We start from the raw sequence: 25,609 nt of genomic DNA, 5'->3' as shown, positions 1-25,609 counted from the left end.
GGTTGGGCTGAGACTTTGTCTTCTTTGGGGAATGGCAGGGCACCTGAGGGGTTTACAGAACAGGTTCCAATTTACTGGAGGTAGCACGTCCCCCGGAAAGAGCCTGGACTCTGCAGCGGGCTTGACACAGGTTCAAATCCTGTACCGCCTTTAAGCTGGGCTCATCTCCTGGGGGATTTCGTGCAATAGGCATGGAGACCCTTAGGAGTCAGCCTCGGTTCTTGTTGTGGCCCTGACTTTGAAAGCCCCTTCTCCTTTGGTCCTGGCAACCACCACTTCCTCCTCGAAGCCTTCCCAGGTTCCTCTGACTGGTTGGGAAGGTTCTCATTTTTGACTCTGCTGAATAACATCGGGCTCCTTCCGTGTGCCCGGTGTGGGCCAGATTCTCTCCATGGCCCCATTCAACCTTCCCAATAGCCTGTGAAAGAGGGACCTGAAGGAGGGACCGTTATGGCTCCACATCTGGGATGTGTGACTGCGGGCTTAGGGAGGCTAAGGGACTTGACGCTGCAGAGCTGGGAGCCTGGCCACCCCTCACTCAGGCCCTCTCCTTCCACAGCTCTGGGAGGTGTTGTTTACCACAAAGCTCTTAGAGGCCCAGGGGGAAGCTGGGGCCTGAGGGGTCTGGGGAGGGACGGAAGGAGGGAGGCCAGGGCTGGGCCAGGGAAAGTGCCTGGAGGGAGAGGAAAGGGAGAGGAAACAGGTGGCGGAAGCCAGCCAGCTATGTGCTGGCCCTGCCTCCTGCCTGAAAACATTTCCCATGGTGGGCTGGCCCATCCCCCATGGGTCCCAGGACTGGGTCTGAAGGGGCAGGAGGGTCACAGAGAGCTCCCACTTTAGGGCAGGAGGTCTGGGGGGAATGAGGCCAGGGCATTGCCAAGGCAGTTGGGTCCCACTCTCCTGTTTTCAGATACTTCCAGAACCTTCTCTGGACCCAGACCTTAGCAGCAGGACCTTCTCATTGGTCTCCTGCCTCCTTGTTCCAGTCCCCAACCTGACTGCAGTGAGAGCCAGTGGGTCTCAAATGCAACTCTGACCTGGTCACTCCCTGCTGCCTCCCTAGCCTGGCCTCCGAGGCTCTCTCAGTCCCTCTACAACCTGCTGCCGTCACAAACATGATTTTGTGACAATGAGAAAAGAGTGTCTCTTCCTTAGGGCGCCTTACTGCCAGCAGCCAGAAAGTCGTCTGAATAGCTGCAAACCTACCATGGCTGTTATATGAAGGGTACCCCCTGGGGCTGAGCAAGGCACCCGGCACCTGCACAACCATAACCTTGGCATGGATTAGTTTCCTCCATTTCCATGAAGTTCCCTAGCATGTCCTGCACTTTTAGGCTTCCACACCTTTGCATGCGTTCACCCTGCCTCCTCCAGTGCCTTTTTTCCTGACAGGATTAGAGCAAAGACCGCCTCCTCTGGGAAGTCCCCTCGAGATATCCCAAGGGGAGTTAAGCTGTCTCTCCTCTGTGCCCCCAGAGCATGAGACTCGTCCCACGCGAGGGTCTCATTTTGTGCTGTTAAGTGAGTTCAAACTGCAGATCTAGGGTCGGCCCACCGCTGCTCCTCATCTGTTGTGTGGCTGGGAAAAGGCCGAGTGGGGCCGAGCTCCGAGTAGGAGCCTCCGGTGCTGACGCCCTTGGCTCCGTGCCCGGCAGCTGTTCGACCGGCACCTGTGTGTGCGCCAGCTGCGGTACTCAGGGATGATGGAGACCATCCGAATCCGCCGGGCCGGCTACCCCATCCGCTACAGCTTCGTGGAGTTTGTAGAGCGGTACCGGGTGCTGCTGCCCGGAGTGAAGCCGGCCTACAAGCAGGTACAGGGCTGGGGGGCAGAGGAGGCGGGAGGGAGGGTCCCAGCTCTGGGCTGGGCAGGGGCACTGGTTTTCTCATTGGCACAGAGTGCTGGTCGTGACATCAGCCCGGCCGCCTCAGGTACGGTGGGGAAGATTGGGGATCAGCCAGTAGAGGGCTTCCGGGGGCTCAACTGGCATGGACTTCACACACGTGATGTAGTGGACGAGACCAGGACTGCCACGTGCGTCCCGGACGTTAGACACGGGAGAGGGTTTTGTGGTCATTCTGCCCAGCTAGGGAGAAAACTGAGGGTCAGAGAAGGCAGGACCTGGCCAGGGTCACACAACAAGTCTGGTGCAAACCTGGAGCAGAGTCCTGCCTCCTGGTCTTGGAAGGGACACTCGGGTGGCCTTGTCACTCACTGGTGGGGCTGCCCATTCCCTGTGCACCCCCCAGGACGACCTTCGGGGGACATGCCAACGCATGGCCGAGGCTGTGCTGGGCACCCATGACGACTGGCAGATTGGCAAAACCAAGATCTTCCTGAAGGTGAGCATAGCCTCTGTCTCTGGCTGTCTCGTGAATTCCCCATCACGGCGGGGACAGGGTCCTGGGGGCCTCTGTAGAGTTCTGTCAGGTGGGTCTGTGCTGGGCCTCGGTGGTCTTCTGCAGTCTGTGATGGGGACGTGGGATTCGGCCTCCTCTGTGGGGGACGGGAAACGGACTTTAAGACCGTCTGTGATCTGGGGGGTGAGGTCAGAGGCGGCTCACCAGGGAGGCCTGGATTCAGTCAGGACCCTGTGGCTGGCTGCCTGCCCGCCCTGGGACTTTGGGCAAGTCACTGGCCCTTTCTGAGCCTCGTTTTCCCAGCTGTAAAATGGGATGTGTTTAGGGTGTGGGGTTCTTGGGTGTACCTTTAGGCCCCCTCCTGTGATTTCCTGCCAGGCAGGGTTCACCCGGGCCATGACAGACCACATGCCACCCCCTCTGTCCTCTCTTAGGGGCCTGTTCCCACCTTTCCTAAGCAGTGCCTGGAGCTCAGTGGGGCTGGACTTCGGGATGGGGCAGTTGGGAGGGGGCAGGGCTGGGAGCCGGAAGCTGGGCTGCGGGTGTCTTGGCCTTGGGGTAGAGCTTGCTGGGAATTGGCCGTGTCTCCACAGCTGCAGCAGGGACAGTGTGAGCTCCCGGCCCGCTGCCTTCCCCATTTCCATTTCCGCTGTACTAGAGTTCTGGCTGTCCTGGGTGATGGGCAGGGCTGCTTCCTCTGCTGGGAGGGTGGGGCCCGGGCAGTTGCGGGAGAGCTACAGGACGGAAGGGAGGAGGCAGCCCCAGCAGGAGAGAATCTGGGGTCTGACGGTCTACTTCCGCCCTGGCTGAGGGGCTGTGGGCCAGTCCCTTCATCTCCCAGAGCCTTTTTCCCCTCGTCAGAAAACCTTGCCGACTGTTCCCGGCCTGTGCGAATCACTACTGCCATCCGGAAAGCTCGTCCTTTGTGCCAGGCGGGGCCGTTTATCCATTTTTATCCATGACCTTGTGTAGTCCTCGCAGCAGCCCTAGGAGGTAGGACTGCTACACCCATTTCAGGGAGAGGAGAAGTGAGCTGCCCAGGTGGTGCACTGACCTGGAGCGGAGAGCAGGGCTTCTAGCCTGTGTGGGGAAGTGAGGGAAAGCGGGCAACACGATGGTGTCCAGAGAGCTCTGAGGACCGTCCTTGTCCCATCCTCACCTCCCTGGGCTCTTCAGAAATGTGCCACCGTTTCGAGAGCCTAGACACCTACTTCTCATTCGTTCCTCCAGACAGCCTGCTAGGCCCTGTGCACAGTGAGGTGGTCTGGGATTATCTGATGGGTGTGGCTCCCCCATGAGGCTCAGCATCCCCAGGGCAGGGCCCCAGTCTGCCTGTTCACTGCAGCCCCATCCCAGCACTTAGCACTGTGGTGACACATGGAGTGACACAACGATTCATCTGTATTGAATGTCCGAGGTTTTGTCTAACTGGAGGGAGGGTTGGGGGCCTGGGTGTGAGGAGAAGAGAGGCCTAGAGAAGTCAGCAGGGCCTGCGTTATGGAGGGCCTGAGTACCGGGCGGAAGACCAGGCTTGACCCTGGGAACCGAGGTGTCATTTTAAGGTCACCATTAGATTTGTGTTTTAAGAGGGCTCCTCCCTGAGGGAGGGCCAGAGCAGGAGTGACAGAGGCCAGGAGTTAAATGGCAGTGGTCTGGCCCAGGTCAGGCGCCCACGTGACGGAGACCTTTAGAAACGTGGGTGTGGGGGGCACCTGGGTGGCTCAGTCAGGTAAGCGTCCGACTCTTGATTTCAGCTTTGATGTCTCGGGGTCATGAGATCGAGCTCTGTGTTGGGCTCCATGCTGAGCGTGGGGCCTGCTTAGGATTCTCTCTCCTCTCTCAGCTTCTCCACTCTCACCCCATCCCCCAAAATAAATAAACATGTAGAAGAGTGGGGGCTTGGGCAGAGATGGCCATAGGGATGAAGCCAGTGTGTGAATGATAGGCTCTCTGACCCCTCCAGTCCGGTTAAGCTCCTCCTACTCCATTTGTCCCACCCTGCCGCCAGGCCTCCAGGAAACAGCCAAGAGCCGCGTCTGTGGGAGGCTGTCCCATGGGGCCAGAGCAGGGCAGGGAGCTCTGAGGGAAGGGAGGGAGGGCCTGTGTGGGGAGGGCCTCAGCCCCGGACTGTGAAGGGGAGGGCACTGCTCAGGAGCTCTGCACTCCAGGACCACCACGACATGCTGCTGGAGGTGGAACGGGACAAGGCCATCACCGACAGAGTCATCCTCCTGCAGAAAGTCATCCGGGGGTTCAAAGACAGGTAAGTGCCGGGACCAGCTCGCCCACCTCGGCTCACATACAGATGTGTGTGTGTTTGGCTTACCTCTGTGCCCCTGAATGAACACTAGGAGTAAACACACGCACACAGGAACGAGCGCACCATGCACACGCGCCGTGCACGTGGCACATGCATGCCATGCACACGCGATCATGCTAACACCGATGAATGCACGGACACGTGACTCACACCCACCTACCTGTGCCACATACGCCCAGTGACACGGTCCACTGCCCTCCATACAAGCACACATGGACACCCGAGGCACACACGCGGACAGTCCCGTGTCTCGGGTGCCTGATGAAGTTTCCCAAAGAGGAAATTTGAGGTTTCGTAAATTACAGATTGTGTCCCGTTTTCCATGTGAGGGGCATGTGTACAGCTGTGACACTTCACACACGGGCAGGGCTGACTCTGGAGTGTGACTGCGGCTCCACAAAAACCCACAACCTGCCCCTTTAGCAGTTCATCTGGTTACCCCCTCCCTCTCGCCATCTGCTCTTCCATCAGTTCTGTCCATCCATCTGTCCATCCCCTCCCACAGCTGCTCATTTGCTTATGCACATCCAGATACTGGCTCGCTGACGGTCTCACACGCTGACGTACCCACCCTTCCCTCCGTTACTTACTTCTGCCTTCGGCAGACACCTGCTGTGTGATGTGTGGTCTCTTTGTCCTCCATCAGGTCAAAGGTGACTATCGTCCTATAGAAGCTGCCTCACGTGTGCAAGGGACAGCAGTGTGCTTGCTCAGAGTCTGTCAGAAGACGTGGGCTCTTGTCCCAACCTCACTGAGCCTCCCTTTCGTCATCGCTAAAATGGGGAAGTTAGGAATAAACAATGTTCACAGTGATCCAAGCTTTTAGTCTTTATCTTATTTACTTATTATTATTCATTTATTCAGTAAATACCTCCTAAATGCCTACCTTAATAGGCATATGTGACAAACTTAGGAGGCAGGAAGAGCGGATGTTTTTGTGTCCATTTTACGGACGAGGAAGGTGAGGCGTAGAGAAGGTATATGCCTTTGCCCAAGGTCACGTGGCTGGGAGAGACAGAGCTGGGCTCAGCCTTACTCTCCTGATTCCAAACCCTACCAGTACCCTGGCTGCCTCTGGGCACTATTTCTCTGCTCTGACGTCCTTCTGTATGCTGTTCCAGATCTAACTTCCTGAAGTTGAAAAATGCTGCCACACTGATCCAGCGGCACTGGCGGGGCCACAACTGCCGGAGGAACTATGAGCTGGTGAGCCTCCCCAGGGGGCTGCTCTTTGCCTCGCGCGGCCTTTGTACCTGGCCCCATTGCCGTAGCAGCAGGACGTACCCTGCCCGGGGCCTGGTTGGCCTCCTGCCACTGCCCTAGCCGGCCCCTACCCTTCCTCCAGCCCGAAGTCCAAGTCTGCTTCTTGAAGCTTTTCTCATCTAGTCGACAAAGTTTGACACTTTTCCTCTGGAATGTTTTGATGGGTTGTGAGCACCTGGGCCATTAGCTTGGAGGAGGCTGGTGGCGGGTGTGTCACATGGGTCTCTGCAGAGCAGCCGGGCTGCAGTCCGGACCTGGGGCCGGGGAGGCAGGACAGGAAGGAGACCAGCTCCTGGTCTGAGGACGGGGGTTCGTTGTGTGTGGTGGGGGGGGGGGGGGGGCCCTCAAGGGAAGCCAAGTCCTCTTTCTAGAAAACTTCTGTCTGCGAGGAAACAGAGCTTAACTCTGGGGAGACCTAGTCCGAGAGAAGACAGAGCTTTGGGGCACGCCAGTCAGAGCGGAGCCCAGCACGGCGACTGTCCTGTGGCCAGGGTCAGCCTGGGGTCGGGGCGGCAGGCTCCGAGCCGGTCCGTGTCCTTGCAGATGCGGCTGGGCTTCCTGCGGCTGCAGGCCCTGCACCGCTCCCAGAAGCTGCACCAGAAGTACCGCCTGGCCCGCCGGCGCATCATCGGGTTCCAGGCCCGCTGCCGCGCCTACCTGGTGCGCAAGGCCTTCCGCCACCGCCTCTGGGCCGTGCTCACCGTGCAGGCCTACGCCCGGGGCATGATCGCCCGCAGGCTGCACCGGCGCCTCAGGGCCGAGGTGAGGGCTTTCGAGTGAGTCCACAGCTCTTGTGTGCCCTGAGGGGTGCTGCTCCACCCCGGGCAGGCAGGTCCCCCCTACACCGACACCTGCAGAGGGGCCCTGGGACCATGCCTCCTGTGGGGAATGCACACAGCTGGGATCGACCCCTCATTTCCATCCTCCCAGCCAAGGGCAGGGCCCGGGGCCCAGTCACTGTTGTGGTGAAGCTGGTTTGGCTTCGGGAGCCACCGATGTCCCCAACCTGCTGTGTGACCTGGGGGAGTTCCAGGTACCTCAGTTTCCCCGTCTGCCAAACTATTTGGCAGAGTCGCTCCCGGTCCCAGAACTCAGGGTGGCGCGGGCCAGAGCTGGCGGGAAGCACTGTGACGGTGCCCACGTGGCTGCCCCTTCCCTCAGTACCTGCCCCTTCCCTCAGTACCTGCGGCGTCTGGAGGCTGAGAAAATGCGGCTGGCAGAGGAGGAGAAGCTCCGGAAGGAGATGAGCGCCAAGAAGGCCAAGGAGGAGGCCGAACGCAAGCATCAGGTGAGCTGAGTGGCCCAGACCTCAGATGTCCATTCGCTGGTTCAACAGCACTGGCGATTTGTCCTCTGTCCACACAGCCTGCCTTCATCCGTGCACTGGGTGCTTGGTCCCGTGCCAGGCCTGAGGACAAGGGGCCGTGGCTCCAGAGTAAGAGGCGCCATGCCCATCACCTTTTCTAGCTGGGAGATAACACGGATAAAAAGCCAGAGCCGGAGCGAGAGCTCCCAGTACGGGAGCCTCAGCCGCATGGAGCTGCTGAGTGCTTGAAATGGCAAAGGGCTCTAAGTGTAAAATATATACTAGCTTCTGAAGACAGTAAAATAGAAGGAACGTGAAGTGTTTCAGTACTATTTTTAAAATATTAATTACGTATTGACATATTTTAGAACTATTGGGTTAAATAAAAATATATACGTGTTTTTTTATTTGCAAGAGAGCGAGAGAGCTCACGAGCGGGGGAGAGGGGCAGAGGGAGACAAAGAGAATCTTAAGCAGGCTCCACACTCAGAACGGAGCCCGAAGTGGGGCTCGATCCCATGACCCTGGAACCATGACCTGAGCTGAAATCCAAGAGTTGGACACTCAACCGACTGAGCCACCCAGGCACCCCTAAAATATATTATTAAAATAGATTTCGCCTATTTCTTTTTACTGTTTTGAATAAAGCTACTCCATTCAGGGCTTGCATTATATTTCTATTGGACAGCACTGGTCTAGAGCCTCAACCCAACAGCCGTGGGATTTCCGGGTTGGTGTGGTCCCCTCTGGCGGGGGAGGGATGAGCAGGTTTCCTGGAAGAGGTGGTTCCCAGCTAAGCCCTGACGGGCAGGCAAGATTACTCTGGACTTGTCTCAAGGCTTCTCTGTGGCCCAGTGCTGGGCATCTGTCTGCACTGGATTCTGAGGGCTGGGCGGGGTGGGGCCGAGGATAGAGAGGCTGGAGGCTCAGTCCTTCCCAGCAGTCAGGAGGGCCCGGGTGGAGGCCGGGACTGAGGCCTGGCAGCTGCGGGGGCTCTCTGGGGCTCCCTGAGGAGGGCGTGCTCCCCGAGGCCGTCTCCTCTGTATCCTCTCAAACTCCCAGGAGCGCCTGGCCCAATTGGCCCGTGAGGATGCAGAGCGGGAGCTGAAGGAGAAGGAGGAGGCTCGGCGCAAGAAGGAGCTCCTGGAGCAGATGGAGAGAGCCCGCCATGAGCCCATCAACCACTCGGACATGGTGGACAAGATGTTTGGCTTCTTGGGGACTTCAGGCGGCCTGCCAGGCCAGGAGGGCCAAGCACCTAGTGGCTTCGAGGTACCAGGCTGGGGACAGGCCTTCCGTCCTTTTGTGCCTGTTTGCCTTAAAGTCCCCCTGACCCTTGGGCACAAAGGGCAGCAGTAAGATGTATGGCCCATGCAGCCCCTGATCTGTCCAGCCAGCAGCTCGCCATGCAGCCTTGGGCCAGTCACTGTCCCTCTCCAGGGCCAACTTTTATTCATTCACAAACTTGTATTCATCCGTGTACTGAGGACCTGCCACGTGCCAGACTCTGTTTGGGCAACAGGATGGCAGTGTTCCACCCTGTGGAGGAACAGGTTGGGAGGCCGCAGGGCCAGCCCGAGTCTGGTCCGTGGCAGGGAACCTCTCTGGCTTCCTCAGGACCTGGAGCGCGGGCGCAGGGAGATGGTGGAGGAGGACCTGGACGCAGCCCTGCCCTTGCCTGACGAGGATGAGGAGGACCTCTCTGAGTATAAATTCGCCAAGTTCGCTGCCACCTACTTCCAGGGCACGACCACACACACCTATACCCGGCGGCCGCTCAGGCAGCCGCTGCTGTACCACGATGACGAGGGCGACCAGCTGGTGAGGGCTGGGGCTGTGCGGGCGCCCAGATGGCAGGTCCCCGGGGGTGGGACTAGGGCTGACTTCACCCTGGTACCCCGGGCCCCGTAGCCCTCCTGTGGCCCTCTCCAGCCCTCTCCCCAGACCCCCAGGCCATTTTGATGGTTCAGCAGTACCCTATGCCTGTGCCCCCTGACACGTTCTGCCCCAGGCGGCCCTGGCGGTCTGGATCACCATCCTGCGCTTCATGGGGGACCTCCCTGAGCCCAAGTACCACACAGCCATGAGTGACGGCAGTGAGAAGATCCCTGTGATGACTAAGATTTACGAGACCCTGGGCAAGAAGACCTACAAGAGGGAGCTGCAGGCCCTGCAGGGCGAGGGGGAGGTGAGGCCCAGCTACCACACCCCCAACCCCCCGTTCATCCATGTCCCTCCCAGGCCAGTAGGGAGGGCCGCCCGCATCCCCATCCTCAGGGTTCTCAGCAGAAGGAGCCCTTAAAATTTGCCTCTGCCTCACCTCCCTGACCCCCACTGTCCTCTGTCCCCTTGTGGGAACAAATGTGTGAACGTTTTGTAAACTGTAAGGCGTGGATCGTGATTGAATGAGGCCATGCGGCAGAACCAACGGCCTTGCAGTCAGAGCCAGCACCAGTACTGACTCACTGGGAGGCACTGGGCAGGCGCCCGCACTTTTCTGGGTCTCCGTTTTCCCATCATCAGCTGGCTGGTGGGGGGCAGTGTGGATGTAAACGTCAGTGTGGAGACGCACAACCCGCTAGCCATAGCTCCATTGTCAACTGCTCTTGTCCTTACTTTGGGCCCAGGTGCTTGACCCTGACCCGTTTGTCCTGCAGGCCCAGCTACCGGAGGGGCAGAAGAAGAGCAGCATGAGGCACAAGCTGGTGCACTTGACCCTGAAGAAGAAGTCCAAACTGACAGAGGAGGTTAGACCAGACCCTGGGCTGCCTTAGGAGGCCCAGGGTGGGGCAAGACTGAGCTGGGGGGACCACGGGGAATGGGAAAGGGAGCAGATGTGGCCTGTTCTCAGGGGCTTGGGCTGGACCGTGTTGGGGTTAGTGGGCAGGCAGGAGTGCGAAGTAGAGGGCAGGGAGCATAGGCTGGGGCCGGATCAGGGAGGGCTTCCCAGAAGAGGAGACTGGAGAGCTGGGGAGGGTGAGAGGCAGATGGCGAGAGGGAGGACATTTCCTGCCGGGGCAGGGACCTGTTGCATTTGACCCAAGGACCTTTCAGATGCCTCAAACTTCTCTGTGAGTGGGCGTGCCCATGGGCATTAACAGTAACGGTTTGTTTGAACTCTCAGTCACCTCGCTTTTGTTGAGCAGCACCGCCCTGGCCCTGTGCTCCAGGAATGTGCAGGCTGGGAGAGCAGCAGACACAGGCATTTACAGCACAGGGGGACTGGCTCCCACGTGTCCCTACATTTGCACACATCAGTCCCTCTGCCTAAAGTTCCTCCTTCTCTGCCTGGGAGTCACCTCCTCCAGGAAGCCTGCCCAGGCCCCTCTACAGTAGACTCAGGCTCCTCCTCAGGGCTTCCCTAGCCTGCTTTGCCGCTGCCACTGTCCTCTTCCCCACCTGAGGCTCAAATCCAGTCCTATAGCCACGTAGCCCCAGATTGGAATCCCGGCTCCGCTGCTGGGTATCTGAAAGGCCCAAAGGGGGAAATGCCTGCTTTTTCTTGGGTTCCTGAGAGGATGGCATGGGATGATACCTGTGGGTGCCCCATAGACGTGAGGATCTCCTGCGCCTTCCCGCCGGCAGGGGCATTTTCCTGCCACTCCCTGCTCTTGCTCCGGGACTCTGGGCAGGGTGCAGGTTGGCACGGTGGGCTGTGTGGAACCAGAGAGGAGAAACACGTCTGTAAGAACCCAGGCTTGGGGCTGTTCACAGAGAACTGGGCGGTTGGAACCCGGGGTGTGTATTCTGGCTGTCAGCGTTGTGTGGAGAGATTGGGGTCCCGCTACGAGTCAGAAGAGCAGGTCCCTGTCCTGGCTGAAAGGGCTTCCCTGGGGTAGGGGGTGGAGGGTGGTATTAAGGAGACTGCAGAGGAACCTTGTCCCCAGTGTGTGGCACCAGGCCAGTGCTGCCCAGCTGTCTGGACCCGTCAGCTCTGCACAGGGCGGGGGTAGGACAGGGCTGGGGCTCTCACGGTGGTGGGGAGCCAGCTCATGTGGCCATTCTCAGGATCTGCTCTCCAGGGGAGTGGGCAGACTCAGACATGAGGCAGGGCCCCTCACTTCACCCTGCCTGGGTCAAGCCTCGTCCCCTCCCTCTGGCCCAGGTGACCAAGAGGCTGCATGATGGGGAGTCCACTGTGCAGGGCAATAGCATGCTGGAGGACCGGCCCACATCCAACCTGGAGAAGCTGCACTTCATCATCGGCAATGGCATCCTGCGGCCAGCGCTCCGGTCAGTGCCTGAGGAGCGGCTAGTGGGAGGCATCCCACAGTCTCTGGAGTGCGGAGGCCCTGAAAGGCTTTTGGTGGCTGAGTTGTGGCTTTGTCACCTTGGTAACAGATTAAGCCGAACAGGCCTGGGGTTAGCTCCGCTGCTAGCTAGTCATGTGACCTTGATAGAGTTGTTTCATCTCCTGAGCCTCAGTTTCATCTGTGAAGAGGGAATAATAATCACACTTACCTAATAGGCTTATGGGCAGATCAAACTCGGGAGAGTGTGTAAGATAGGACCCACGTAGCAGGCACTTGGCAAATGGCAAGGCACCTGTTGTGCTCATTACCTGATGCATCTTCTGCCTATTCCTTATATTCTTATAACCTATTCCTGCCAGCTCACCTTTGGTGCACCTAACCCAGGCCTGTGTGCAGGGTTACCGTGGTTAGCATGCCTGGGAATCCCGTGAGTGCCTTCTTCCCCGCCCAGGCCCGGGAAAGGTCTTTGTTCGGGTCCCTGGGGTGTTGGGGAGGAGATGGGATGATCCAAGAGTAACCAGGAGCAATAAAGGAATCAAGTCTGCTAGGTCAGTGGAGGGAAGACAGGACTTTCTGAGGACTCTATCTGTACCAGATGGTCGGTTAGAAGACCCGACCCCATGAACTCATGCATGCTGGCTGGGAGGGCGGCAGGATGAGGCTGGGTGGGGCGTTGAGCCCATTTGACCAATGGGAAAACTGAGGTCCGGACAGGGGAAGAGACTTGCCAGGGATCACTAGCCTCCCAGACTTCCTGCCTTCCAGTCAGGCATCTTTTCATTGCTACTGGAGGCCAGGGACTACCTCACCAGAGGTAGTCAGGGACCCAGGGCCACCTGCCTCCAGGAAGGAAGGGTAGCTGTCCAAGGCGTGTTGAAAGGGTAAGAATCTGCCTCCTAGTTATCTCACCATCAGACCTAAAGTTGTCAGTCCTAGAGAACATAGTGCCAGGAGCCCTGAGCCAAGAGGCAGAAGCCTGGGTGTGGTGTCTCTGAGGGCCCATGGCCAATCCCTGCCTTCTCTTGGCCTTGGCTCCTAGCTGTAGGTGAGAAAGTCTTTTACTGGTCTGTGATGAGATGGGAAAAATAAGGAAGTTTCTAAATCTAAATCTGATTTATTTAAAGGACTGTTCTTTGTTCTGAGATTTTTACCCTTTCTACTTTTTGAATATTAATATTACGTTTGTTTTACGAAATAACGGTGATACAGATAGCGGGAAGATTGTGTTATGGTGTTTTAAATGACCTTATTTGTCGTGATAAAAAGTTAGCAACCTCAGAATTAATTTTGAAGTGACACTGGCCTCTGAAGATCCAGGCACCACTGAATGGGATTATCCGTCCTTCTCTGCCCAGTCCCGCCCTTCTGAGAGGGAAGAGCAGCAGTGCCCCCTGGTGGTCACTTTGTCATCGAGGTCCTGTCCTTGGGCCTGCACAGGCAGGCAACAGCTAGCATTTATTTACTGTGCCAGGTGCTTTATAAGCAAGCCTTGGTTCATTTTTCTTCACAGAAATCTTGTAAAGAAGGTATTATAGTTTTCCTTTAAAATGAAAACAAAAAAACTACCTTCATTGCTTTGATCTGATTACAAAAGTAATACAAGGCCGCTTAAATACTGTATTCAAACATTACAGAAATATCTCAAGGGTAAGTCAAATCCCTTGCCCATTCCATCTCCCGGAGAAACTCCAGATGGGTTGGCTGTTTCTGCCCTTCTGGTTGCCATCAGTAGAAATTGTACCTGCTGTCATGACTATGGGAGGGGTGCAGAGAGGTGAACTCTTCTGGCCAGGCCACCCAGCTGGTGAGGGACAAGGAAGGGAGGGAGCCTGGACTTCTCACCAAAGTGATCACCGGTGGCTGTGGCTGCTGTGCCCCAGAACAGGATGTGCACCATGCTCTGGATCATGGGGCCCTGACTGCGGATCTGGATTAGAGTCAGGAACATGCTTCGTGCCTGATGAGCCTGACTCCAAAGCAAGGCCCTCTTCACTGGCTCCGCAGAGCCGTGGGCTCAGCCTTCCCCAGTCGGCCCCACGCAGCCTCCTCCTGGGTGGTCTGGGGCAAGCAGGAGGGGACAAGATCGGGTGTCTCACCTGTAGCCGGGAGGGGCCGGGCTCATTTCTGACGCAGTCTCCCTTCCTTGCTGCCCCGCCCAGGGATGAGATCTACTGTCAGATCAGCAAGCAACTCACTCACAACCCCTCCAAGAGCAGCTATGCCCGAGGCTGGATCCTCGTGTCTCTCTGTGTGGGCTGCTTTGCTCCCTCGGAGAAGTTTGTTAAGGTAGGGAGGCGTAGGGAGGCGTAGGGAGGCATGCGCCTCCTGCGGTGGGAAGGGTATCAGAGGTGAGAGCAAGGGGAAGAAGCTCAGCGGGGCTTGGCAATGAGGCCTCGCCTGGGCCTCGCCTGTCCTCTCAGGCCTCTGGCTCCCGCTGGCTTCTTCCTGGCCCTCCTCCCGGGTTCCCAGCCCTTCCCTCTGTTCTCCCTTCAGCCACGTTTTATTTATGAGGAGACTAAATTTGACAACAGCGTCTCCTGGACCCTCCACTTATGGTCTTGGAGAAGGCACTTTGGTTGATTTCAGGCCACTTTTTTTTAAGTTTTTTTTTTTCATTGTTTGTTTATTTTTGAGACGGCGCGTGCACAAGTGAGGGAGGGGCAGAGAGAGGGGGAGACACAGAATCCGAGGCAGGCTCCAGGCTCTGAGCTGTCAGCACCGAGTCCAATGAGGGCCTTGAACTCACGAACCGTGAGATCATGACCTGAGCCCAAGTCAGACGCTTAACAGACTTAGCCACCCAGGTGCCCCTCAGGCCGCTCTTTTGACTGTGCCAGGCCCTGGGCACTGGGGACACAGAGGCAGAGCAGGTGACAGCAGGACCGACCTAGCTGGTCAGTGCTGTGAGGAGGAAAGCGCTGGCCCAGCGGGGGAGTCAGGGAGGTGGGCCCTGGAAAAAAGAGAAGCAGTTAGACTAGGTGAAGAGAGGGGGTATGGCGTGTGGGGTGAGTCAGGAGGCGTGGCTGAGACTGAACAGGGTCAGAATATGGCGGCCTTGCTGCCAGCCTGAGATACATGGACTTGATCCCAAGGGCGGTGGGGCTTAGCCCCGGAGGATGTGGGTGGCCGGGTCTTGAGCAGGTCCTGAGTGTGGGTAGAAGGGCTGGAAGTAGGAGACCTGGTGAGGCCAGAGTGGAGGCCCCTCAGCTGGCCCTCTGTCTACAGTACCTGCGGAACTTCATCCATGGGGGACCGCCTGGCTATGCTCCCTACTGTGAGGAGCGGCTCAGGAGGACCTTTGTCAATGGGACCCGGACACAGCCGCCCAGCTGGTTGGAGCTGCAGGTGTGGCCCCCCACCCTACCCAGGCATGCGAGTGTGTGTGTGTGTGTGTGTGTGTGTGTGTGTGCATGTTTGTGTATCCCCAGTGCACTCCAGTGCCCCAGAAACATCCCCCGCTTTAGGAGTCTATGGTTCTTCAAGCACCCACCATCAAGTTTGGGATTCCCAGGCCTATTGGGACAGGAAAGCACCCAATGGATGATTGACTCCCATCTGCTGGTTTTATGGTCAGATGGGGGTTCCCTCTGTGTCTTAATAGCTTCCTCTGTAACCTAGCAATAATGATCCTCATTTCACAGGGTCTTGTGATGGTTGTATGAAGTGAGGGCAGAAGCCCCTGGTTTGTGGCAGTGCCCAGCCTCCTAGCCCCAGTGCCCAGCCTCAGGGGCTGTAAAGGTTCCATCAGGGCAGGGAACACTGCAGGGTCCTCTGGGCCCCTGTGACCAGGCACAGGCGATGTCCTGGTGGGATGCTGGGGTCTGAGGCTCTGGGGCAGCTCTAAAACCCTAGGGAGCAGGGAGCCAGGAACCCAGAGGGCATGAACTGGTTTGAAGTGAAAAGATTCTCACAAACACTTTTTGGTCATTTTCAGGCCACTAAGTCCAAGAAGCCCATCATGTTGCCTGTGACCTTCATGGATGGGACCACCAAGACCCTGCTGACCGACTCGGCGACCACGGCCAAGGAGCTCTGCAATGCGCTGGCTGACAAGATCTCGCTCAAGGACCGCTTTGGGTTCTCCCTCTACATTGCCCTGTTTGATAAGGTACGGCCGCCCTGCAGGGCCCCCTCCTGGCGCCACCTGGGCTCCCGTTCCGGTGCTGCCATATACTGGCTTAGGCAATCTCGTGCAGTTACTTACCTTCCAGAGTGCGGTTTCCTCTCAGCTAGTGGTGACTCCGCCTCTGCCCAACTCATTAGGACTGTGGAGGGCACCTAAAAATCAGGCGGTACAGTGGAGATTGAAACCCAGAGCTCACTTCTGTTGTATATACCTGGGCCCATTCAACCCTCCCCTGGTGCCAGGGAAGAAGCATGGCAGAGACAGGCTGGAGGTGCGCACGAAGCCACTTAGCTAGGTTCCATTTTCTCATTTGCAAATGGGAACAGAATTTTTTTTTTTTTCAGGTTTCCATGGTAGTTTCCTTTCACCTGTTAGTGACCACCTGGAGTATGTGCCTCCCTGGGCACATCTGGGCCTAGAGGCTTCTCTGCTGGGCTGGGCCTGGGGGTGGGTGATTGCACCTCCACACTCAGACACGTCACATGCAGCAGATGTGCCCCCCACCCACCCGCCCCATCCCGGCAGGTCCAGGGACATTTGCCTAGACTTTTCTCACCTACAGATGCCTCCTTGTTTTCAGTGACCATCCATCAGAGTTTCACACAAGGCTTACACTAGGAAATGGGAACACTTGTGTGGCTGTGCTGACTCAGACCCCATGGCGGGGCCCTGAGATCCCATTCTGGTCTGCTTCCTGGGTGACCCGGACATGTCCCTGCCCCTCTCTGAGCCTCGGTTTTCCATTCGAATGAGAACAGCTGGCACGGCTGATGGCTCTTTGAAAGGCCTTTCTTGCTTGCTCACCTTTCTGTCCCTGCACCTGCAGGTGTCCTCCCTGGGCAGTGGCAGTGACCATGTCATGGATGCCATCTCCCAGTGTGAGCAGTATGCCAAGGAGCAGGGTGCCCAGGAACGCAATGCCCCCTGGAGGCTCTTCTTCCGCAAAGAGGTCTTTACGCCCTGGCACAACCCCTCAGAAGACAACGTGGCCACCAACCTCATTTACCAGCAGGTGGTGCGAGGGGTCAAGTTCGGGGAGTACAGGTGTGAGAAGGTGAGTGACCGCGAATCTCAGCTCACAGCCCTCTGTTTTCCAAATTTGGGACGAATGTTACTGTCTGTACCCACCATTAGCTTATGTGGAGGTTAGCCTGATTGAGGCTTCTTCTGGATTAACACTACCTGTAGGAACAAAGGCTTTGAAGAATAGCGTGACTCTGTGGTGATGGTGCACGGTATGGAGTGTGTGCTTCAGAACTTGCTGTATTGTTCTGAGTTAGTCTAGAAAACTCTGTGCTGAAGGAGTAAGAGATCTGCTCATTTAGACCAGAGTTTGCAAATGCGTATTCTCTTAGTCTCCTTTTAGGGACAGGAGTGACGTGGAGAGACTCGTGTCACGTTATTTTATCTTTGATGATGGTGATGATGGTTCTCACGGTACCTGTGATTCTGTTGGTGATTATGATGGAGGAATAAAGATGGAGAGGATAGAAATGAAGAGGGCGGTTGATGGTGCTGAGGGTAGTGGCAATGATGATGATGGTGTTGGTGACGGTGGGTTGGTGGCCCAGGATAGTGCTAGGTTGGTGATGGTGACAATAGTGGTGTTGTTGGAGACGATGGTGGTGTTGATGGCGGTAACGGTGGTGGTGACGATCATGGCGATGTTGGCGAGCTGATATTCAGGCAGAATGCATTATTAGTACAGCTATATCGGTTGTTCAAATTCTGAGAAGCTTTGAACTGGTTGGAAAACACTACTGCCTTCAAGACACCCAAGAGCCTTTTCCTACTGCCCCCTCTGCTGAAGCCCTGGTGAGCCCCAGGCAGACATCACCAGGACTGATGTTCACCACCCCAGGCAGAGAAGGGGCAAATGGCCAGTACCCATCATCTGGCCTTCTGAAGCCTTTGCAGCATGGCCGACTTGTCGTTCACTACTTGGACTATCCCAGGGTGGGGTCGTGATGGTGATGGAGATGGTAATGGTGATACCTGCCCCTCACTCTGACAGAACCAGCGGTGCCCAGGTCCCCCGTTCTCCAGGGCAGACTGTCAGCTCCAGCCACTCACCAGGCTAGGAATGTGGTGGCTGACCCATTACCGATGGGCTGGCTGGCTCTCTGGGTCAGCTTGTGTGCCTCTGTGCTGGTGCTGGGAGACCCAGGAGAAGGCAGGGATGTGACCCTGCCCCTGGGGAGCTCATGGTTCCCCGCAAGCAGATAAGAACTTCTGGGGAATCAGTGAGAATGGAATTTTCCAAAGGCCAGAGTCAACAGCTAGAGGAGGCAGGGCTCTGAGGGCTTCAGTGGTCTGGAAGGGCTTCCCGAGGGTGTGTGAACAGCACCTTCCTCCCGCTCCCTACCTAGGAGGATGACCTGGCCGAGCTGGCCTCCCAGCAGTACTTTGTGGACTATGGCTCCGAGATGATCCTGGAGCGCCTCCTAAACCTCGTGCCCACCTACATCCCTGACCGTGAGATCACACCCCTGAAGACACTTGAGAAGTGGGCCCAGCTGGCCATTGCTGCCCACAAGAAGGTAGGAGGACAGGGCGGGGTCTTGGAGGAGGGGCTCTCTGGTGACATGCGTCTGCCCACAGGGCTGCTGGGAGACAGGATGGCAGCCTCAACCTCCTGCCTCCCAAGCAGCCTGTCTCCACCATGGACGTCGGTTCACTCGTGTCTTAGGCTGTCTACTCTAGGCTGGTGCCAGGGATGCAGAGATGGATCATATCTGATCCTTCAGCTTCATGAGGGAAACTATGGGTCCATGGATATTGGGGTCCCCTGGTCCGGCAGCAGCCGCTTGCTAGAGCTGCAGCTCAGGAGTGTTGGCACCTGCTGGAAGAGCTTCTAGCAAGTGTATCCTCCTTTCTGCCGAAAAGAACTCCGGCCCAACTTCCTGCCTGGGGAACTTTAGGTACAGAGCCCCCTCAACCCCCTTGCTTGAGGCCCCAGGCCCATAACCAGCCCCAAGTAGCTTTCTTCCAAGCTAAGGGGCCTGCTGCCCAAGTAGAGGAGGGGTGGCCTGGCCGCTGAGGGGGACGGTTGGGCCCCCCTGCCTCCTGGCCGTGGTTGTGGAAGAGCAGAGTCATCTTGGCACACAAGTTGCCGGGTTGGGGGCTCCACAGACCAGCAGTCTCTCACCCCTCTACACCACACGGCCTCTTCCCTGCCCCAGGCGCCCCATGCACTTCTCCCACTCTACTCTTTGCCTTCCCTGGCGAGCTGCCCACAAGCCTCCACTCCGCCCTGAACCCGCCCTGCGCCCTCTCTACATCCAGGCCTGGCTCCCCTGCCAGCCCCCCTCTCCAACCCCCCTGCAGAAGAGATGCGTGTTTTCCCTCTACCCCTCTATCTGTCCGGGCAACTTCCTGTCCCTCATCCCTCCCACCCTGCCAGCTGCTGAAGCCCATCCATTCCACGTTGCAAACAGCTTCTGTCTCTGCCGTTCCCCGGGCCTCCTCGGTGTTCGCTGCCATCATGCACGTGGCATGTGGCGTGTTCTGGGTTGGGTGCCATTGTTCGTTAACTTGTTCTGCTTTGGGTGAGTACAGTCAGGCACAGTACTGAGCCCTGGGGGTGCGGCTGTGAAGCAGACAGAGTTGGGCTCTGCCCCTGGAGCCCACACCTAAGCTATAGCTGTGTCTCTCCCTTGGACCAGAGCCTGTTGGCCTGTGGGTCCCCAGATCCCCGGGCCAGTCTTCTTGCAGAGTGCACATATGTACGTGGCTTTTAGAGTCAGAGTGGTAAAAACATTTGGGGACAATTTCAAACTTGTGGAGAAGCTGCAAGTTCAAGAACCTAGAACTGTATACCCCCCACTTCACCCAGACTCACTGGTTGGTAACATTGTTGCCACATTTGCTTTATGATCCCTTCTCTTTGCATGTGGACGTGCATTTCTTCTGAACCTTTTGAGATTAGGCTGGAGACATGAAGCCCCTTATCCCCTAATGCTCTCTGCTCCTGGGAGGGCTCTGCTTCTGGTCCTCTCAGTGCCTGGCACGCACATGGGTTCTTTGCCCATGTTTGTGTCTATAGCTGATACGTACCATGAGTTCAAGTTGATACATCCAGTTCTGCTCCAACACCACCGAGTTCTTAATAGGGCTCCGAGGGATATTTTTAGATAGTAAAATGCCAGTGCTTTGGTTTCTTGCCAGCAGCATTGCATTATCCCCTGGCCTCTCCAACCCTTCCCTGCGCTCCCGTCTTCATAACTCCCGGGTTCACCTGTCAGCTTCTGCCAACAGCCCAGTCTTGCAGTGGCTGCCTTGCCTACACTTCTATGTGACCTGGCTCTCACAGGCCCGTTCCCCACTCCCTCTCCCTGGTCCAGTACACACATCCCTGTTTAGCCACACACGTCCTTGTTCCCCAGATGTCTCCCACTCACCCTTGACTCTGGGTGTTGCATGCATGCTGGGCAGAATTGTGGGCTTTTCTGTCACTGCTGAATTGGGACCTCTCTGCGGGTGGGACTTGTGGAGTGATGGGGGTGGCTGTGGGCTGATGGGCTAGGGTGGAGCCGTGGTGCACAGAAGGACACAATAGCTCCAGGGCTGTTCCTGGCTTGGGGGCATGAACATGGGATTTTTCCAGACAGAGCTTATCTGATGGCTTTTCTCTCCTGTCCATCCCCACCCCCCAGGGGATTTATGCCCAGAGGAGAACTGATGCCCAGAAGGTCAAAGAGGATGTGGTCAATTATGCCCGTTTCAAGTGGCCCTTGCTCTTCTCCAGGTTTTATGAAGCCTACAAATTCTCAGGTACCTCCTCAGCCTTCCCGCCTCCCAGTCTTTCTCCAGGCCCTCTCCCCTCCCTCCCTCTGTGGCTCCAGCCCACAGCAGAAGGAGGGAAACAGCCCAAACCAGACTCCCCAGCCAGCCAGGCTCCTGCCTGCAGCGTTGCTTGGTCCTTCCAGATCGATCCACAGAGTGGGTCCTGCCTCCCCGCAGTCCAAGTGCTCAGCAACACTCTGGGTTAAACAACTGAGTGACTATTAAGATAGTTAAAACGCCTACTCTGTACAGAAGAAGGTGGCCCAGAGTATGGGCTGGGCTGACTCTGCAGCTGAGCACGGAGGTCATGGGCCCAAACCCAGGCAGGCTGTTGGCTCAGACATCCTGAGGTCCTAATTACTAGGCATCTGTGCGAGGCCCTGTGCTGGTGCGGGCCTTCACAGAATCACGAAGTATCTAGCTGGAGGGACCCTTGGGGCTCAGTTAACTCCCTACCCATATATAACCTCTCTCCAGGATGGGGACTTGTCCAAAACTGCACAAAGACCAGAAGCAGAGATAGGATTCACACCAAGTTTCCTGATTCAGCACTCTCCTCCCACTGTGCTTTGAGTTTTGGCCTGTAGGGAGGTTGTGCCTCTCTGAGGCTCAGTTTCCCCATCAGTAAAATGGATGATAAGTGAGAAGTATGGAAGCCAAACTCTGCACGTTCCATCTGTGCCCTGTGGGGAATCTACCTCTCCTGGTCCTTCCATACTTATCACCTATCCCCCTTACTACCTCCCTGGTAGTGATGAGGACTGGAAGGGCTGGGCTGGGTGTGGGGCAGCCTCCCTCTCACTGTGTGGGTCTCTGTCCCAGGCCCCAACCTCCCCAAGAATGACGTTATCGTGGCGGTCAACTGGACAGGCGTCTACTTTGTGGATGAGCAGGAGCAGGTGCTTCTGGAGCTGTCCTTCCCCGAGATCATGGCTGTGTCCAGCAGTAGGTAAGTCCAACGCCTCCCACACTGCACTTTAGTGCAGAGCAGGGAGTTGTCCAAAGCTGCAGAGACCAGTGGCAGGGATGTGTCAAGCCCCAGTGTCCTGATTCAGCACCGTCTGAAGCAAGAAGGGGGCAGATGGAGACACGGACAGGCAGATGGGGAAGGAGGGGGCTCCTGGAGCTTTCTGGGGTCATGAAGGCTTTTAAGGGGAGTTTCTGCCCTCATCGAGGATGTCATGGAGCTGCAGAGATGTGCAGTGACCTGTCCTGGTCGCATGTGACTGAGCAGTTTGTGCCGCACCGTGCAGGCTTCTCAGGCACCTTCCTCCTAATAGGGACAGAGGGGTCTTTATGGTGCATCACTAATGGCTGTTCTGAGATGGGTGTGGGTGGCTTAGAAGGACGGTCAGGAGCAGTCAATTGTGTACAAAGAGAGTCTGGTCTGGGATTCAGGGGCCCGGGTGGAACTCACCTCCATGTCCTCATCCCTAAAATCTTAATACTTCCCTCTAGTAACAGTGGTGAGAGGGAAATGCAAAATTCAATGGGAGAACTCTTTGTAAACTGAAAGGTGTGGAGCATGCAAGAGCAGGGCTGGGGGTGGCTTCCTGGAATAGACTAGTGTTCCCAGCAGGCCCTCCCCAGATCCGAGGCTTAATCGGAGTGTCTCTGCGCTGTGTCTGATATGGGCTGGAGCTGGGCATGTCCAGCTCTGACCAGGCATGAGCTGGCACAGGGATGCAAGGTGATAAGACAGTCCTTGCCCTTTTGCAGCTTCCTTCAGATGAGAGGGGAGACAGACATTGAACAGGCTGTTTTTAAGCAGGGACAAGTGTGATGAGGGCTGTGGGAGGGCAGGGAGGACTTCCTGGCAGAAGCGGTAGCTAGGCTGAGATCTAAAGGGTGAGTAGGAATTGGACATCAAAGGGGCACTGGGCTGGGCCCTTGCGGGCCTCGCTCTGGACTGTGTGTGACGTTGGCAGGACCAGGTCTGACTCAGACTGGGCTGTGTCTGGCCTGGGCCATGTCTCCCCCCGCCTGGGCCATGTCTGACTGGGCTGGCCTTGGTCTCCTTCAGGGAGTGTCGTGTCTTGCTCTCGCTGGGCTGCTCTGATCTGGGCTGTGCTGCGCCTCACTCGGGCTGGGCAGGACTGACCCCGGCTGGGCCCTGTTCTCCGTGTTGGTCCTGCAGGGGAGCAAAACTGGTAGCCCCCAGCTTCACACTGGCTACCATCAAAGGGGATGAGTACACCTTTACCTCCAGCAACGCCGAGGACATCCGTGACCTTGTGGTCACCTTCCTGGAAGGGCTCCGGAAGAGGTCTAAGTACGTGGTGGCCTTGCAGGACAACCCCAACCCTGGTGAGTGGTTCCTGGCACAGGCTGCCAGGCACTGGGGGTTAGGGGCATCGGGCAGATCCCACACCTTGATCTTGGCCGGGCATTTGAGACCACCTGTGACAACCCTTCCCCAGATACCCTCAGTCCCACCCGGACCAAAAGCCAAACTCTGCACCTTCCAACTGTGCCCTGTGGGGAATCTCCCTCTCCTGGCCCTTCCATACTTATCACCTGTCACCTTCTCCAGGTGACATCATGGGTTCCTTCTCCACAGTCTCCAAATACCCACTATCTTCAAATGATAACAGTAGTGACAGCTACCCTGACTGAGCACTCCCAGGCCTCCTAGCCTCCGGGCAGAGCTTGGAAAGGACAGAAATAAAACAGACCCTGGCCCTACTCTCAGTGGGGAGAGGGGCTGAAAACAGATAGTGACGGTCCCTGTGACAGTGTGGCAACTATGGGAGCCTGGAGGAGAGGCCCCCAAGTAGCCTGGGGTTCAGGGTGGAGGTATGTGGGGCAGAGTGTTTGAGGCAGAGAGGAGAGCACAAACCGAGCACAGAGGCTGGAGAAAACAGGCATGTCTGGGAACTGCAGGTCGACTGGTTTGCCTGGAATGGGTGAGGTAAGGGAGACAGGGCAGGAAGTGAGGAAGACAAAGTCAGGAAAGCCAGCCCACAGCAGCCTTGTGAGCATGTCAACGAGTGTGAGTTTTCTCCTAAGGGAGATGGGGAGCCATGGAAGGCTTTTGAGCAGGGGAGTGGCACACTCCAATGGCCACGTCTGTGTGAAGGGTTGTGGCAAGTTGGAGGCAGGGTGACCAGTGAGCAGACACGAGTGGGCCTGGGCCTCAGTTATTCAGGGCAGGGAGTAACAGTTTGTAGGTCATCAACCTAAATAAAGATGTTCCAATCCAGCCTCTCTCTCTGCCCCCCTGTGGTCCTGCTCACCCCTGCCTCCCAGCGGGAGAGGAGTCAGGTTTCCTCAGCTTTGCCAAGGGAGACCTCATCATCCTGGACCATGATACGGGAGAGCAGGTCATGAACTCAGGCTGGGCCAACGGCATAAATGAGAGGACCAAGCAGCGTGGGGACTTCCCCACTGACTGCGTATATGTCATGCCCACTGTCACCTTGCCGCCGCGGGAGATTGTGGTATGTGGCTTGGGGACGGCAGATGGAGGGGAGTCTCCTCTGGGCCTTTCTTTGTCTTCTTCCCATATCTGTAAAATGGAGTGAGGGATTATACTGGATTAGTGGTCTCCAGGCTCTGTGGAGATGATCTGGGGGTCTTCTGGGACCACAAACTTAAAGTCGGGGAAGCTGTCAAACCTGTGCTGGGTGGAGAGTGGCCGAGGAACTGCCCAGGGCGAGGGATGGAAGGAGAGTGGGGGAGGGAGGCATCACCTTGCACTGTCTGAAAAGGCAGTGAGGGCCGAGCTGGGAAGGGAGGCCCTGGTTGTTCTGGATCACAGCACTGGAGACTCAGAGCCCAGCTTTCCAGGCAGCTCCTGAGCCAGGCGCTGTTGACTGGGTGGTCCTCACGCCACATCCCCCTCCTCCATCTGGCCTTCTCACTGACCCAACCTGGTTCAGACTCGGGGGACTGCGGAAAGGACCCCGAGTGCAGCAGACGGAGGCAGCAGTAACCTCAGAGATGGCAAAGAACAAAAGGGGTCCCAGGGTCAGAATGGGGTGAGGGTCAACCCCATGGTGACCGACTTCCCCAGCCCCAGTCCAGAAGGCTCTGGGCTTTACCATGTTGGCTCCAGGGGTCCCAGGTGAAGAGCTGACCTCAGACCCTTGTCTCTCGGTGTCTAGGCCCTGGTCACCATGACCCCCGACCAGAGACAGGACGTCATTCGGCTCTTGCAGCTGCGAACAGCAGAGCCCGAGGTGCGCGCCAAGCCCTACACGCTGGAGGAATTTTCCTACGACTATTTCAGGTGATGGGGAAAGGGTAGGTGGGCCAGGACAGTGAGCCACAGGCTTCTGCTACTCTAGTCCGCGTGGTGGGGTTGCCTCCTGCTGCTGCTGTGTGTGTGAGCAGGGCCTGGGTCGGAGGGAACAGGAGGGCAGCTTTTGTCTGTCGAGATGTGCCGTCTTGTGCTGTGCCATTTTATCCTTCCTTCATTTGACAGCATGACTGTGGTCACCCCAGGTGGGGTCCTGGGCACTCACGACTCATGCCTGTGCCTGTCTCACCGACTCACAGTCCTGGTGGGGAGATAGGCACAAAACTGGGCAGCTGTGATTCTGTATGCCCAGCATTGTGATGGGGGTGGTGACAGAGGAGAGGCTTCCTGGAGGAGGTGGCATCTGAGCCGAGCTGTGCAGGGGGTGGCCTGGGTGGAGGAATGCCGCAGGCAGCACGTGCCAAGGCCAGAGCAGAGAAAGCCGAGAGGAGCAATGGGGAGGAGGCCATGGGGGTGGGCAGGGCTGGCTTTCTAGCTGAGAAAGTAAGGTCCAGGGAGGGCTGGTTGACTCATCCCAGGTTGCCCAGTATAGCAGGGAGGAGCAGGGCCTTCCACCTCCATGCACAGGTTGGGTAGGGGTGGGTCTCACAACCTGGGGTCAATGCTGGCTGTGCCGTGTCAGGCCCCCACCCAAGCACACGCTGAGCCGGGTCATGGTGTCCAAGGCCCGTGGCAAGGACCGGCTGTGGAGCCACACACGGGAGCCGCTCAAGCAAGCACTGCTCAAGAAGATCCTGGGCAGCGAGGAGCTCTCACAGGAGGCCTGCATGGCCTTCATTGATATCCATTCCTGCAGGGGTGGGTGCCATGGAAGGGCAGGGCAAGGGCCACAAGGAGGGGGACCCCAGGGCAGGGGGGAGCACCAGGCCCCTGCCTCCAGGGTTTTCATCCAGATACCTACCTCCTTCTGAGGGGCCCAGGTGGGTCCTGGGCA

General features: G+C 57.3%; 1 protein-coding gene across 2 annotated transcripts in view; it reads left to right on the top strand.

Annotated features, from left to right (window-relative positions):
* The window catches only part of MYO7A (myosin VIIA), an 84,448-nt gene that overhangs the window by 46,997 nt on the left and 11,842 nt on the right, over window positions 1-25,609 (top strand). The window contains exons 17-38 of one of the 2 annotated variants that reach the window (XM_030332306.1): window positions 1,656-1,814; window positions 2,251-2,343; window positions 4,530-4,624; window positions 5,803-5,887; window positions 6,488-6,706; window positions 7,125-7,232; window positions 8,313-8,522; window positions 8,868-9,071; window positions 9,262-9,438; window positions 9,908-9,997; window positions 11,356-11,483; window positions 13,663-13,789; window positions 14,729-14,848; window positions 15,438-15,611; window positions 16,456-16,683; window positions 17,999-18,169; window positions 20,285-20,402; window positions 21,237-21,363; window positions 22,552-22,721; window positions 23,664-23,854; window positions 24,521-24,645; window positions 25,298-25,455. In XM_030332306.1, coding sequence (XP_030188166.1) covers window positions 1,656-1,814; window positions 2,251-2,343; window positions 4,530-4,624; window positions 5,803-5,887; window positions 6,488-6,706; window positions 7,125-7,232; window positions 8,313-8,522; window positions 8,868-9,071; window positions 9,262-9,438; window positions 9,908-9,997; window positions 11,356-11,483; window positions 13,663-13,789; window positions 14,729-14,848; window positions 15,438-15,611; window positions 16,456-16,683; window positions 17,999-18,169; window positions 20,285-20,402; window positions 21,237-21,363; window positions 22,552-22,721; window positions 23,664-23,854; window positions 24,521-24,645; window positions 25,298-25,455 — 3,277 coding nt within the window. The remainder of the gene's footprint in view (window positions 1-1,655; window positions 1,815-2,250; window positions 2,344-4,529; window positions 4,625-5,802; window positions 5,888-6,487; window positions 6,707-7,124; window positions 7,233-8,312; window positions 8,523-8,867; window positions 9,072-9,261; window positions 9,439-9,907; window positions 9,998-11,355; window positions 11,484-13,662; window positions 13,790-14,728; window positions 14,849-15,437; window positions 15,612-16,455; window positions 16,684-17,998; window positions 18,170-20,284; window positions 20,403-21,236; window positions 21,364-22,551; window positions 22,722-23,663; window positions 23,855-24,520; window positions 24,646-25,297; window positions 25,456-25,609) is intronic. The other variant, XM_030332308.1, reaches the window with a different exon arrangement.

This window comes from Lynx canadensis, chromosome D1, assembly GCF_007474595.2.
Source record: "Lynx canadensis isolate LIC74 chromosome D1, mLynCan4.pri.v2, whole genome shotgun sequence".
NCBI classification, from domain to species: Eukaryota; Metazoa; Chordata; class Mammalia; order Carnivora; family Felidae; genus Lynx; species Lynx canadensis.
This window is presented reverse-complemented; position numbering and strand designations above follow the sequence as displayed.